Source organism: Centruroides sculpturatus, unplaced genomic scaffold, assembly GCF_000671375.1.
Source record: "Centruroides sculpturatus isolate CEXI.00-Female unplaced genomic scaffold, Cexi_2.0 scaffold1151, whole genome shotgun sequence".
NCBI classification, from domain to species: Eukaryota; Metazoa; Arthropoda; class Arachnida; order Scorpiones; family Buthidae; genus Centruroides; species Centruroides sculpturatus.
In genome coordinates this window covers 262,204-277,383 of record NW_019385953.1, presented here as the reverse complement: position 1 = coordinate 277,383, position 15,180 = coordinate 262,204, and the positions used below count along the sequence as shown (strand labels likewise).

Below are 15,180 nucleotides of genomic sequence, written 5' to 3'. Positions count from 1 at the left end.
ATGGTCTAGGGCAGCGCTATCCAACTTATCATAGCCCGCGGGCCATATTTTCTTCACCAAACATTTCGGGGGCCAAGAAGGTTGATAAATGAAAAGTCAGTTTATGTTAATTATACTAAATAGTACCTACTTTACGCAAACTAAATAGTACCTACTTTCAATTCAAATTAGATTTAAATTTTCACATAGTAAAATAATTTTATTATTAGTAATAATAATTTAGTAACATAAATTTATTCATAGTAAAATGTACTTGCGGGCAGTAAAAATTATTTGACGGGCCGTATACGGCCCGCGGGCCGCCAGTTGGACAGCCCTGATCTATGGTAACTATCAACACATCCTGATGTGTTGATAGTTACCATAGTACGGGAAAAGTACGGGAAGAGAGAACAGAAAAACCAGAAAAACAAAAAGAGGAAGCAACAGAAGAACCAGAAAATTCATTTTATAAATATTTTATTAACACATCAGTTTCATATGCAATAGTTAAACAAATAAGCAAATAAAATTATGAATTTTTATCACTTTAGAGTGAGAACTAGGTTCGCACGAGATCAAAGCCTGAAGTGCACTAACAGAGTCGGTGNTAATATACAGTACTTGTAAATTGTATAGTAAATTGTAAATTGAATGTATAGAGTATGAAAATTGATATTTGCGTAGCCACTATAATTTTAAATAATTTTTTTTTAGATTTTCAGAATTTTTTATGGAAGATTTAGAAGACAAGGAAGATTTAGCAATTTTAATTGACAGTTATCTGAAAGGTTTAACACTTTCAACAGAAACAGTAAACAATATTGTCAAATTTTATATCCAGATTAGAAAAGATGCTGAATGCAAATATTCGGATGGAACTGGACATCATCCCCATTACAGGTTGAGTTATTTTTATGAAGTTTTTGTAAATAAAAAAGTAATTGTTTTAGTTATATATAAAGCAGATGGAAATTTAATAATGTGGATCTTTGGCATATAATAACAATAATAATAATGTATTTATTTTAGTAATAAAATAATAGAATTTTCATATTTTAATCACTTACAGTATTTTCTCTACTGATAACCAATTGATAACATTAAGTAGGATAAGTATATAATATAGAAATAGTTAAATAAATAAAACTCATGCCAAAATTGTATAGCTTCTTGATAACAAGCACTCTGCACATTCTATTTTTTCAAATTTGTTTTTTTTTGCCTGAGGACGACAATATAATACTCATCGAAAGTACTTGCGATATAAGAAAATCATGTTAACGCTGAACTCAGTGNCATAGTACACAGCCACCGGTGTGTACCGAGTATAACCCACTAAACCCAACACATAATAATAATAATGTATTTATTTTAGTAATAAAATAATAGAATTTTCATATTTTAATCACTTACAGTATTTTCTCTGCTGATAACCAATTGATAACATTAAGTAGGATAAGTATATAATATAGAAATAGTTAAATAAATAAAACTCATGCCAAAATTGTATAGCTTCTTGATAACAAGCACTCTGCACATTCTATTTTTTCAAATTTGTATTTTTTTTTTGCTTGAGGACGACAATATAATACTCGTCGAAAGTACTTGCAATATAAGAAAATCATGTTAACGCTGAACTCAGTGAACTTATCAAGAAGCTATACAATTTTGGCATGAGTTTTATTTAATCAACTATTTCTTTACCTAATGGAAACTGCAAAAAACTTTTTTTTTTTCATATTGCTGAAGCTACAGAAACTGTGGCAAAAATTGCTTGTTCAATTACAATTTTTTTTGAAATGCAGAGCAAAAAGAGTGGTTCCCAAGTGCATATAGTTTAAGCGCAAGAAATTTCCAGAGTGCATACGATGGATACTTCCAAAGGTAGAACAGTCTCTTTTGACCAAGCTAATTAGAAATAAATGCAAGTGCCTCGCAGAAGCAGAGCAAAAAACCTATGTAGCTCATCTGTATTTTCCTAAGGCATGTGACCCCTGCACGTTGTACGTTCAACTGGGCAAAGTGTAAAGTATAACATTGATTGCCATGCAGAAAATTAAAAAGAAGTTGAACAAAAAGCTCCAGTGGCTACTCAATTCGTCACGTATGCAAAAAACGGCAGCAGTAACCACTCCATATTATAACTATACAAAAGAGAATGTGCCCATAAATGTGCATAACACACTGCAACGGGATCCCAAGTACATCTCACCTCCTACGAGATCCAATTTTGACCAGTTAATCCCAACCACATTAGCAGCTTTAAAATTCTGCCAGACTGCACCCATATACCAGCAAATGGAGTTAGAAGTCATCACAAAACTTGCTACAACAGAGCAAATCTCTGATGCACCAAATAGTCACAAAGACCACCAGGCAGTAACGAAATTCCTTGCAAGAACAATCTGAGGCTCTTAGTATCAGACAAGGACAAAAGATTTGTTTTGTGCAGAGAAAATGACTTTATCACTAGAGTCAATGATTTTCTGTTACAATCAAGCTCTGTGGAGATAAACAGCAACCCAACACCAGCAGTACTACGAAGAGCAAAGAAAATCATAGCACTTCCAGGAATAGCCTTGACACTACCAAGACGCCTCAATCCTCCATCCAACGTTGCATGCCCTAGGCTATTTTTTCAGCCAAAAACGCATAAAGAGAACTGGCCACTACGACCATTAGTAAACAAAAGGTCACATTCCACTTACCACCTGGAAAAAGCCCTTGCAAAGTTTCTACGAGAGATACTTCCGGAATCACTGCATGTCACTTTTTCCTCTGTAGATGCCAAAACCATCATTAATTCCAACATGGCAAAAGCACATGGCAATACCAACATGTTCTACGAAATGGACGTGATATCCCTATACCCATCCGTTCCTGTATTTGAAGCCATAATGCTAGCCAACGCCATGCTCCTCAGAAAAGGTTTTACAGTTCAACAAGTGTTATACATTTTCATTTTCATTTTTATAAAGAGGATGAAGACTTGGGACTACTCATTGGTATTGTCCGAGTGTGAAGAAGAGTAAAGGAAAGATAGTTAAGGGAAGAGGCGAAGGGGAAAGAGTAAAGCAAGATAGGAAAGGGATGAAAAGGGAAAGTTTCATGGGCGCCCAACCTGTTTTATTAAGAATCAAATGAAACATACAGATATGGCTCCTGGCCATCAGATACAGACAATAATTGCAATATTTACAGTATGTACAATTGAAGACAGTTTGATTACACGTAGTTTGAAAACAATTTTAACCGAAAAAACAGAACATAAATCAAATCAATATTTTGAACAAATACAGTTCTTGCCTGTCAGAATACAGACGATAAATAAACTTTTAACAAAATATTTTAAGGAAAATGATTACACACAGAATGATCAAATTTACTAATCGAAAATACAATAGTAATTAGACAACATTAATTAATGTATTAATCAAATATGGCTTCTCGCCATCAAAAAACATAAATTATACATTGATGAAATCTGAATCTTACAGTTATCACCGAAAGTAAAGTATTACAATAAATTAACTTAAACTATATATCGAAAAGGTTATAACAAGTACGGCTTTTCGCCGTCTAGTACAAAATAATTAGAAACAAATGTAGGGGCAACTGAACCAAGTAGATCGATAGAGGGTGTAGAGACAAGAACACTAATGTGTTCTTTTAAAGTTCGTCTCAAGCGCTTTAGTCTTCTTAATAAAAGTTTGAAGTTCATAAAAGAGTTCTTTTTCAGTTACGAGATGGTGTAGTTCGCATGGCCAATTGAACCCGTGTTGCAATGTTTGTTGAATTAAAGAGCTTCTTTCTCTGTTTTAGTTGCTGCAGTAGAAGATCAAGTGATTGACATCTTGGACCGATGCACCATCACAACTGCATGTTTCTTCGTCGGAAAGACCGAATCGATGAAGGTAGTGCTTCAGATTCCCATGTCCGGTGAATGTCTGTGTCATGATGTAACCAATATTCAAATGTTTCATGGCAAGGCAGTGTTAGACATTTGTGAAGTGCTGATCTTCATCACCGAAAACAACTATTTCCACTTCAACCAGAAAGTCTACTTACAGAAGCAAGGGGTTTTCATGGGCTTTCCTCTCTCCGCAGTATTAGCCGAGCTCATTATGAGAGACGTGGAACAAAAAACTTTCACCTTCCCACTTGCTACATGCTATCCATCACTACACTTACGCTATGTAGATGACATCCTACTAATATGGGAAAATTCAGAAGAAGAGTTTATCCAGTTTATGCAGCAACTTTCAAGCGTTCATTCCACCATCAATTTTACCTGGGAAAAGGAGCAGGATCAATCTATAACATTTTTAGATATGTGGATACGGAAGTCACTAGAAGGGCCGCAGTTTACAGTGCATCATAAGTCCATCATGATCCCCTATATCATTCCAGCTGATGCATTTCAACCATCGTGGTATGTCAACGCCGCCATAGCAGATCTTGTCAGAAGAGTAATGCTACTTCCCTCATCACAAGCTCTAATAAAAGTTGAATTGGAAATCGTAAGAATAGCAGTACATCATGTTGGATTCACAGGTGCCAAATTTATGCATGTACTACATAGAGTAAAAGATTCCCTTTTCCCGTTTACCACACTATACAGCAAAAAAGAAATGTCTAGAGTACAATCAGTGTTGCTGTATCTAGGAGCACCGTCCATACTTATTAGCCATATTTTCCGGCGATACAGCATTACCCTTCCTTTAACTCCTTTACCCAGCCTACGCAGGAGCATATGCAATGATTGGGATAAAGTTGACATTTTAGAAAAATCAGGAGTATATGCATTGCAACTAGAAAATCCAATAACAGGGATAATTGAGAAGTATATAGGGGCAACGACAAGAATGCTCGCTTGCCGTATTGCAGAACATCAGGAGGATATAAACAAAGGAAGACAGACCACAGAGCTCGCCAGAAAAGTTCTACAGCAGGGCTATAACCAGNATCCAATAACAGGGATAATTGAGAAGTATATAGGGGCAACGACAAGAATGCTCGCTTGCCGTATTGCAGAACATCAGGAGGATATAAACAAAGGAAGACAGACCACAGAGCTCGCCAGAAAAGTTCTACAGCAGGGCTATAACCAGTTATGATCAAAGACAGCATTGCTCAAGCGCTGTAATAACAGAAGAATTACATTTATTTGGGAAGCGCTCCTCACGATGACCACAGACGCATGCAACGTCCCTACCCTCGACTTACCCGAAATATGGGTTACTTTATACCAATATTTAAACAACAAAATGCACCAAGAGTCACACAATTAGTATGATCGCTTCTCAACGCATGCGCTGCTAGTTGTGTGGATTTAAGATCTTTCAAATGCTCGCAAAAGCTTGTTGCACATTACCAACGGAATTACCAAACGTTATAATTTAAAAATTGACAAGAAAATTTTCCATTTTCTACTTGGAACACACTGCACATTCTATTTTTTCAAATTTGTTATTTTTCGCTTGAGGATGACGATATAATACTTGTCAAAAGTATTTGCAATATAAGAAAATCGTGTTAACGCTGAACTCAGTGCTTGTTATCAAGAAGCTAAGTATATAATACTACAATTTGTGGAATTTCTGGTTTAATTAATTCTGACATTAAAAGGGTATGTCAAAACTAGTGAAAAATGTATAGCTATTGCTGTTGCTTTTGATATGAATTATCTTCCTATGAAATGGATTAGATCAATTCATCTTTATACTTTATTTTGGAACCAGTAATCTTTTCTCTGAAATGAATTTCTTGTTTGCTACAGTGCAACATTGGTCAACCCCAACAGCCAACAGGAAACTAGTATTAAGATCACATGTAACAATAGAGATGGCTAATGTTAATTGTAATAGTGAACTTTCAAGTCTCAAAAATATGGAAAATGAGCAAAAAGTTTTGGAAAATTGTGGAAGAAAAAGGACAAAAAAGGACATTGATTCTTGGACTAGAAACATTAAGAAGATAGAAAGAAACTCAGGAGAACAGGCAAGAACATCTGCAAACGTAAATAAGATTCAACTCACAAATGTGTTTGCAAATGTGAATCATAACATTACACTACATAACATTGTAATTAAGTTAATGAAGCATCAATAGTATAACTACCAATAAAATAGTGTTTTACTTTCCTGGCTCCTGTTATAACAGAGGGAAAGTATTGCAATCAGTCAAAATCCCAGAACCCAAGATTTTTACATTTTTTTACTTGACCTTGAAACATTGAGAAATCAAACAAATTTAGGGTTTTTTTTTCTGTATCTAAGGATGGTGTGTGTGTGTGTGTATGTGTGTGTGTCAGTCATGATTTTGTTCACTCTCTTTAAAGCTTAATAACTCCTGTGATTTTTATTGAAAATTTCTGAAATTGTGCAGGGAAGTCTGTGTATTAAAGAGATTGATGCTATTAAATTTTGGTGGTTAAACGTCAATGGGGTAGGGAAATAAATGGAATCATGTCATATCTCAAGTACGGTTTGACTTAATGACGATTTTACTCATTATTAGCATTTACAATTTTTCATAAAACCCATCTCTACTCTCAAAATAAAGTTTTTTGCCATTTTATAATTAAAAATACAAAAAGTTTTTAAAAATAAAATATCACAACAGATGGTGCCATCAAACGTTGCCAGGAAAGTTAAGCAACTTGTTGCTGGATTTTTTTAAATTCCAAGAAAAACCATAAATGTAAAACTTTAACAAGCTGTTTCTCTCATTTTTTTTAAATGTGGCTTAGACCACTATTGCACTGACCTTTCAATTGTTTTAAAGTTAAAATATTTATTTTGCCTTTTTAAATATTTCAGTTTGAGAACATTATGTCGTGCTTTGGATTATGCTGGTAGAAATCCTTGTTACTGTGTTCCACGTTCATTATTTGAGGTATGTATAAACTTGAAATTGTTGCTAAAAATGCTAAAATTAATTCATGATAAATATTTTTTTACACTGAAAAAAAAATTTTTTTTACATACTCTTTATAATAGTATAATTTTATATTTGTATAATTAAATACANCATAATATAAATTTATAAATATAATAATGTATATTTATAAATTTACAAGTTAAATTTTTTAACTTTATTATAGAATGTGAGGATAACTTACATTTGACTCTATCATAAATTACCATATGTTCCGGTGTATAAGACGACTTTTTAACCCAGGAAAATCTTCTCAAAAGTCAGGAGTCGTCTTATACACCGGAATATATGGAAATTTCTGAAATTAGACAATATAATAATAATAAGTATATAAAATAGAAATATATTATTAATGTCATCAAGCATTTAAGTGTATGAAGCATATATATTACAATTTATGTTTCTCTTCTTAGATATTCAAAAATGTAATTAATGTCATTGAGATATATGGCTTTTTGTCGATTTTTACAAAATCTATGATACTTAATCTATAGATTAGGATTTTCTAATTAATAATAGCATATTTTACAATTTAGAATTCAAATAGTATTTTTTAATAATAATATCTTGATTAATAATGTAATTATTTTAATTTTTAGGTTATAACCATAATAAAAATTTATTTTTGTCATTTTTGCTTTTATTTCAGGGATTCTGTTTAAGTTTTTTGACTCAGTTGGATCGATCGAGCCATCCTTTAGTCATTAAACAAATAAAGCAACATATATTGAAGAAAAACCAGCAGTCTATTTTGCATCAACCAATTAAACAACCTGGTGAAAAATTTATATGCTTTGAGGGATATTGGATTCAAAGAGGTGAAAATAATCCTGTCACTCCTTCAAATTATATTTTGACACCATCAGTTAAACAGAACTTAAAAGATTTAGCTCGAATTGTATCTGCAGGGTAAGAATCAATGTAAAATAACTTAGTATTATTCATTTTTTTTAAGATTTAATTTTAGTAAATTAATTTAATATATCAAGAAGTTTTTATATTTTTAATAAATTCAACTTTGACATTGTATATTCTACTCAGAAAGCATCCTGTTCTATTGCAAGGAGAGACATCTGTTGGAAAAACAAGTTTAATTCAATGGCTTGCTTCAGTGTCTGGTAACAAATGTGTAAGAATAAATAATCATGAACATTCAGATTTACAAGAATATGTAGGAAATTATACTTCTGATGATGATGGAAAATTATTTTTCAAGGAAGGTATATAATTTTAATAAATGCGAAATGTGCAATTTCTAGATATATAAATTGTAAAGGTTTGATGTGAACTGATTTAACATTTGACAAAACAAGTATTTCAATAAATATTAATACAGATTAATGCAAAATGTTAGCAGATTATATATATTTTGTTTTTATTTAATATTAAAAATATAATTATTTACTAAAAATAATTTTAATATATAAATTGTTTTTTGTAACATTAGATTATTGTCACAGAAGCAAGAATTTAAATATTGAAAAATGAACTTTATAATTCATATTTTAGTAAAATATAAATTCCAAAAATAAGTAGTTGTGCCTTGAGTTTTCAAGATACCCTAAAATAAAAAAGACAGAATATAAAAGTTTTGGTTATATAAAAATTGTTGCAATATGTTAGATAGATTTATTTTTCTTCTCATAGAATATTATTTTTTTAAATAAAAGATTTATCATGTGGAATAGAAAAGAAATTATTTATGATTATAGCAAATTTATAAACAAAATAAAATTGAGTCAATTACATTCATCTAAGATGATTAGATTTGAAATATATGCTTATATGATTAACTGATATTTATATAAAATTGTTGTTGTAATCTTAAAATGAAAATAAAAAGAAAAAGAAATATAAGTTGCTAATAAGTAATTTATTAACTAACTTATTCTCTTATTAACTACTTATTAACTAACTAATATAAGTTGCTAATAAGCAACTTATTAACTAACTTATTCTCTTTTATTATAGGTATTTTAGTAGAAGCTATGAAATTTGGTTATTGGATTATTTTAGATGAACTTAATCTTGCACCAACTGAAGTCCTTGAAGCCTTAAACAGGGTAACTTTGAAACATTTATTTTTTAAAGTAATACAGGCATTCTTTGCCAACAATAGGATTATGAATGAAAAAACTAGTGCAGTTAGGAGAAGAATAATGAACATTGAATATACATTTTATAATAAAAAAATTAATTTTACACCAAAATACAATATAGTGAATTTTTAAATCATAAGAAATGAAAAAAAATCTTAATGTTTCAAAATGGTTGAGAAGTATAATTCTTAAAAAAGCTAAGAATTGAAGTCTAGCTTATTTTACTTTTTATATCCTTTGAATTTCTGTATAGTAGATCAACAATACTTTCAAACTACAAATTGAATCTCCTTAATCTGGCAACTTTGGGATCTGACCATTTTCAATACTACAGAAAATGCTGTATTATAGAAATTGCCCTTTAAGATCTCTAAGGAAACCACCTACATAACCATATGCTTATTCCATATACATATTGCTGTATTATCAAAGGTAGAGCTAAATTTCAGGAAATAATACAACTATTAATGCTTTTAAACAAGATTTTTTTCATTGTTTTATGTGATATAAAGCCCAAAACTAAAAAGTACTTTGTTCCTGAAGCACCGGAAGTCAGCAGTATCTTCATGGTATGCAGGGTCATTAGGGTTGCTATGCTTATCAGGTGTGTGTGTACAACAGAAACAGAGAAGATGCAACAAAGTAGATTTTCTACATTGGAATTAGTCTTTGAATCAGTTATTGATGACCTTCAACCAATGTTGCAATATAGCTTGCTTTTGCCTTAATTAATTATATTTGAATGAAATAAACAGACATAACTGATCTACAAACAAGTGGTGGCAAATCCAAAACATACTAGGCAATGGGAGTTGCTAGATTGCTGAATGCCAGATTAGAGGTTCAACTTTCCCTTTGGCAGCTAGATTAATGTTTATAAAATGATAATTTATAAATAATTTTTGGCATTTTACTAAGACTTTTACCAACTAAAATTTTGTGTTGAGTTCAAATCCCAATATTTTAAGCTTTTGTAAAATAATTTATAAATAATAAATTATTTAAATGAAACAATTTTTTAATATTTGCTGTTTCTGAGATATATCCTGATGGATTGTCTGCCACTTATTTGTTGATTTAGAATAATTATTCCAAATAAACAAATACATCTTTTAAAAGTTGTTTTTAAACAATTCTTGAATTTCTAATTGCTGTTTAGTAAACTGCCAGAGAAGTATCAGTATACAAAACTTTAGACATTGATGACACTGGCTCCATTTTACTGACAACAAAAAATTTTACTCTGCTTACATTTATAGATCACAGCCAAATTTGGCCAGCTAGTTTTAAATTTGTATATAAATTAACAAGGCAATAAAGTAATAAAATTATTCTATTCTAAGTAACTTCATCAATATCAGTAGTAGTAGTCAAACAATTTATTAAATATATATATTTTTTTGTTTAATTAATTTAAATGTTATTTATAAATATATACTATTTCAACAATAGTTTGAAAAAAAATTCCAGTAACATTGCAGTAGGCAAAGATCTTACTATATCATGATGCAGCATTTTGAAATGCCATCCTTTTTGTTTTCTTTATAAGAGGCCTCAAATCTTTTTTGTTTATTATTATTTAATGATTCTCCCATCTACATCTTAATATTTTATGTTTGCATGCAGGAGCAAACAGCAAAAGTTTCATTCAGATTGTGTTTTCCATCTTACAACTCTCCTTGTTAGTTTTAACAAATGGAAAAAGTCTAAATGCATGAAACAGTAATTATACAGTTGCAGTGAAAAAAACAGTTTTTATTAATATATTAAAACAGATTACATTACTTTTCAGTTATATAATGGATGAAGTAGAATCATGACAGGTTTTTAAAAAGTTATGGTTATTATTGATCTTCTATTATTAAATTAAAATTTCTTCTGTTAATATGTATAAACTACATTTATGGGAAAATGTTGTTGCATTTGAGTTTAAAGCAAGTAGTTTACATCAGGTCTGTGGCATCGGAATCGGTAAAAATGTGTTGACTCCAACTCCAGCATTTTAAATTAATTTAGTTTTTTTATTTAAATGAAAGAAAATTTATTTTATATTTATTCATTTTTAAAAATATTTTTGTATTTTGTTATAATTCATTTATTTTAAATACAAAATGCAACAATTTAATTTATTAAATATGTATCAATAGTTTTCTTTGTGGCATTTGTATTTAATAGTTAAATTATTTTGACCCAATTTTATTTGAATATTTTTGATTCATTCCTTTATTATCCTTGCTCTAAATAAGTAGTCTGTTTTTCTGAATGAGCCAGACTCATTGATCAGAGTATATATTTTTCTTTTTTGAATAAGAGGTTGCTGAAGTAGCTAGTTGCACACTTTTTAGTTGAACTAACTTTTCTGGAAAGGTGAAATTGAAGTGCAAAAGATGTAGAATAAATATATGTAGANAATTTATTTATAATTATTAATATTAATAAGAGATGGCGCCTAACGCTTACCTCTAGTACCAAATTGATTACGTAATTTATTTAATAATTAGCATAAAACTAGCCCGATAGATTTTCGGCAGTCTGTTGGTTGTAGCTATATTATAAATGTCAATTACATAAGTTTTATACAGTTTTTTTCTTATTAATTTGTAACTTTTTTTTGTCTTATCTAAAAATTCATTAATAAGCTTTTTAAACTGGAGTAAAGTATGAACCTAAAGAGTTCTAGCCTTTTTCAGCAACAATTTTTTATTCATCAAATGGCTATCTAAATAACCATCCTCAGGATTGAACATTTATGTAATTATTTAATACAAACAATGATAACAACACACTACAGGACTGTTGAATATATACAATAGTAATTAGTGTATGTGCTTTTAACCTCTTCATGCTGCGGATAAGCAAGTGACATTTTTATGATTAATACGTGAATTCTTAATCCTATATTTGTATATACTGTAGTTATTTTTTCTAGAATTTTTCTGTGTGTTTGTTCCTGGTGATTTTTATTTATGTCGTATTGATGCTCCTTGATCCCAGTGGGAAGGTTTTGGGATATGTATCCCTTGTATTTGCTGAGGCAGTTTTCTAGACCTAGAGTGAAGGATATTTCTTACATTCTTAGGACTGTGGTAGGATTGACTGGGTTGTTGTCATTACACGATAAGCTGTAAATTGTATTACTGCACTTATACATTAGTTACTTGTTCCCCAATGTCATAGCCTTTCTGAAGGTGTTATCTAGCAACTTGTATGTGTTGTCATGGGTGGAGGATGTTTAGCTTTTTGGGGAATTTTCTGTAGTTGTATGTATTAACTAAGGTATTGATGGTGTATTGGTTGTATCTGTGAGTGGCTTCTATGTTTCTGATCCTGTTTAACTCCCATACAGATTCCTCTGTTTTGTATGTATACCTCCTCATCAAATTTGAAAGATGAGTAGTATATTACCATATTTATTTGATTGTAAGCCAACCCCAGGAAATTGAAAACAAAAATAAAAAAAAATTGAAAATTTATTATTTAAGTATAAGGAATAAATTTTACATTATTTGATTGTTCAATTGCTATCATCAGATGACTCAGATTTATTGTCACTTGGTTCTTTGTTGCTGTCTTTGTACAGAACATCATCTGTGCTGTCAAGTGCATTTGAGATCAAACATTTTTTAAATGCACCAGTGACAACTTCTCTAGAAATATGTTTCTATGCATGCATACAAAATTTGTGGAAACTTATCTGTGGCAGCTTCTGTCAATATTTTATAAATAACCTCAGCTAAACATAAATACCAATAAACCAGCAAAAATAAAAGAAATAAAATGAAAACAAATGTTTTCTTTCGTTTTAAATGGTCATCTTCAGCTTTGAAGAATGTTTGTTTTTGTTTCATTTCTTTTATTTTTGCTGGTTCCAATAAACTAGTAATTTTATTTACAACCAGTTTGGTATTTACATCTAACAGAGGTTATTTATATTAATTTGTACCAGTAGTTTCATAGAGATTGTGTCAATATTTTCCAAACTTTCAAATATGTCAGTAAAGGATATCATACCCGACCATATTAATGACACTGATTCTGACTTTTTTGAACCATGAAAAAATTAAAAAACGATTGTCTTGCAACAAGGAAACTATAGTAATTGTTTTATCTCTATCAATGTTTTCTTATGGGTGATCATCCCATTTGCTTCTACTTAATTTTTTTAGTGAACAATTAAGACATGGTTTCATTTTTAAGGATGGGTATAAAACTTTGGCAGTCCAAAACAGAAATGTTTTTATCATTGGTTAAGACTATTTGCTTTAGTTCTTCTGCTAACTACATTGGGCTACTGATTTTAAATCTGGCATTTATTATTTGAGGTTTTAAGAGTTTTATATATGTATTTTTCTAATATGTATGTTGGGGATGCATACTTTTCAACTACTGGGCATAACTATTGGCTTGGCTTGTGTGTTTTAACAAAGCCAAAAGTCTAGGTATAGCTAATGAAAGCATTCTTATTTGTTTTAGTGATCGGAGTTTTATTTTTACTCTCTTCTGTTTTGATTATTACTACAGTTTGTATGTTCTGAATTGATTCTATAATAAGCTACTTTTTCTAGTCAGTTTCCTTTATTTTTTGTTTTTTTTTTTGGTTAATGTTTTTATCAATTTAAATCAATTTATTCTAGCAATGCTATTTTCAGAGTCAAATAGATTTAATCTTTTAATTTTTGATGACTTATATTATTTACTTCTTAAGTATTGGGATAAAAATAATTACTAGTGTAATATGGAATGATATTCTAATTGCTGTAAAACAGTTGTTGGATTATTCTAAAAATTTTGTTTATCTTTTTTAAGTTCTTACAAATTTAATTTTAATAGCTTTTTATAAATCATTTGTAATTATGTGAAATAATAGACACAACTTCAGTTAACTTATAAATAAAATCAAAAGTATTTTACATTCTTTAACTTTCTTTTATTGATTCAGTACATAGTAGTTATTGTGGTAAATATTTGAAACTGTTTAGTAATGATTTAGAATTAAAACATGTAGTTATGAAAGTATTTTATACAAGTTTTTTGTATTTTATTGATTTTTCTAATATGTTTGTAATAGGATTTTTTTTTATATTATTGAATTATTTCTACAGTATTTTCTTTCTTGACTTTAGATTTTATCTCGAGCATTCAGAAATCGTTTTATTGAATTGCATTTTGATGAAATACCACCTGAAGAATTGCAAACAATTTTAGAAAAAAGATGTGCTCTTCCACCTACTTACAGTAAGAAACTTGTAAATGTGATGCAAGAACTTCAGGTATAATATATATGTACCAGTACATATTTGAAATAGATATCTTTTACTAGTAACATTTATAATATTTGAAAAATTAATAATCCATTTTTGAATGTTTTTAAAATAAAATTATGTTAAAATTTATTAAAATGTCTTAATATTCTTTGTAGATTCGTCGATGTCAGAGTGGTATATTTGCTGGAAAACAAGGATATATTACACTGCGTGATTTATTTAGATGGGGAGAACGATATAGATTATCTACACAAACTGAAAAGTTTTATGATTGGAATGAACATTTAGCAAATGAAGGTTAATATATATTTGGAGTATTTGGAATATAGTTAAATATTATCAATATCTTTTATTGTATATTATTACAATGCTTGATAGTATGTTTATTATAATATTTTTCATATTTAGTATGTTTGACATGTTAACTAAGAATTCAAATGGATAAAAATTACAGAAATATTATATTTAGACCTCTAGTACCAAATTGATTACGTAATTTATTTAATAATTAGCATAAAACTAGCCCGATAGATTTTCGGCAGTCTGTTGGTTGTAGCTATATTANAAAGTATTTTATACAAGTTTTTTGTATTTTATTGATTTTTCTAATATGTTTGTAATAGGATTTTTTTTTATATTATTGAATTATTTCTACAGTATTTTCTTTCTTGACTTTAGATTTTATCTCGAGCATTCAGAAATCGTTTTATTGAATTGCATTTTGATGAAATACCCCCTGAAGAATTGCAAACAATTTTAGAAAAAAGATGTGCTCTTCCACCTACTTACAGTAAGAAACTTGTAAATGTGATGCAAGAACTTCAGGTATAATATATATGTACCAGTACATATTTGAAATAGATATCTTTTACTAGTAACATTTATAATATTTGAAA

The 15,180-nt window shown here is 29.6% G+C and overlaps 1 protein-coding gene across 1 annotated transcript in view; it reads left to right on the top strand.

Annotated features, from left to right (window-relative positions):
* The first annotated feature begins 699 nt into the window (after nucleotides 1-699).
* Nucleotides 700-15,180, top strand: part of LOC111612786 (midasin-like) — a 162,112-nt gene continuing 147,631 nt past the window's right edge. Inside the window, exons 1-8 of the mRNA XM_023354042.1 lie at nucleotides 700-882; nucleotides 6,804-6,879; nucleotides 7,571-7,830; nucleotides 7,963-8,141; nucleotides 8,893-8,984; nucleotides 14,144-14,290; nucleotides 14,440-14,571; nucleotides 14,963-15,109. Coding sequence (XP_023209810.1) covers nucleotides 713-882; nucleotides 6,804-6,879; nucleotides 7,571-7,830; nucleotides 7,963-8,141; nucleotides 8,893-8,984; nucleotides 14,144-14,290; nucleotides 14,440-14,571; nucleotides 14,963-15,109 — 1,203 coding nt within the window. The 5' untranslated portion in view covers nucleotides 700-712. The remainder of the gene's footprint in view (nucleotides 883-6,803; nucleotides 6,880-7,570; nucleotides 7,831-7,962; nucleotides 8,142-8,892; nucleotides 8,985-14,143; nucleotides 14,291-14,439; nucleotides 14,572-14,962; nucleotides 15,110-15,180) is intronic.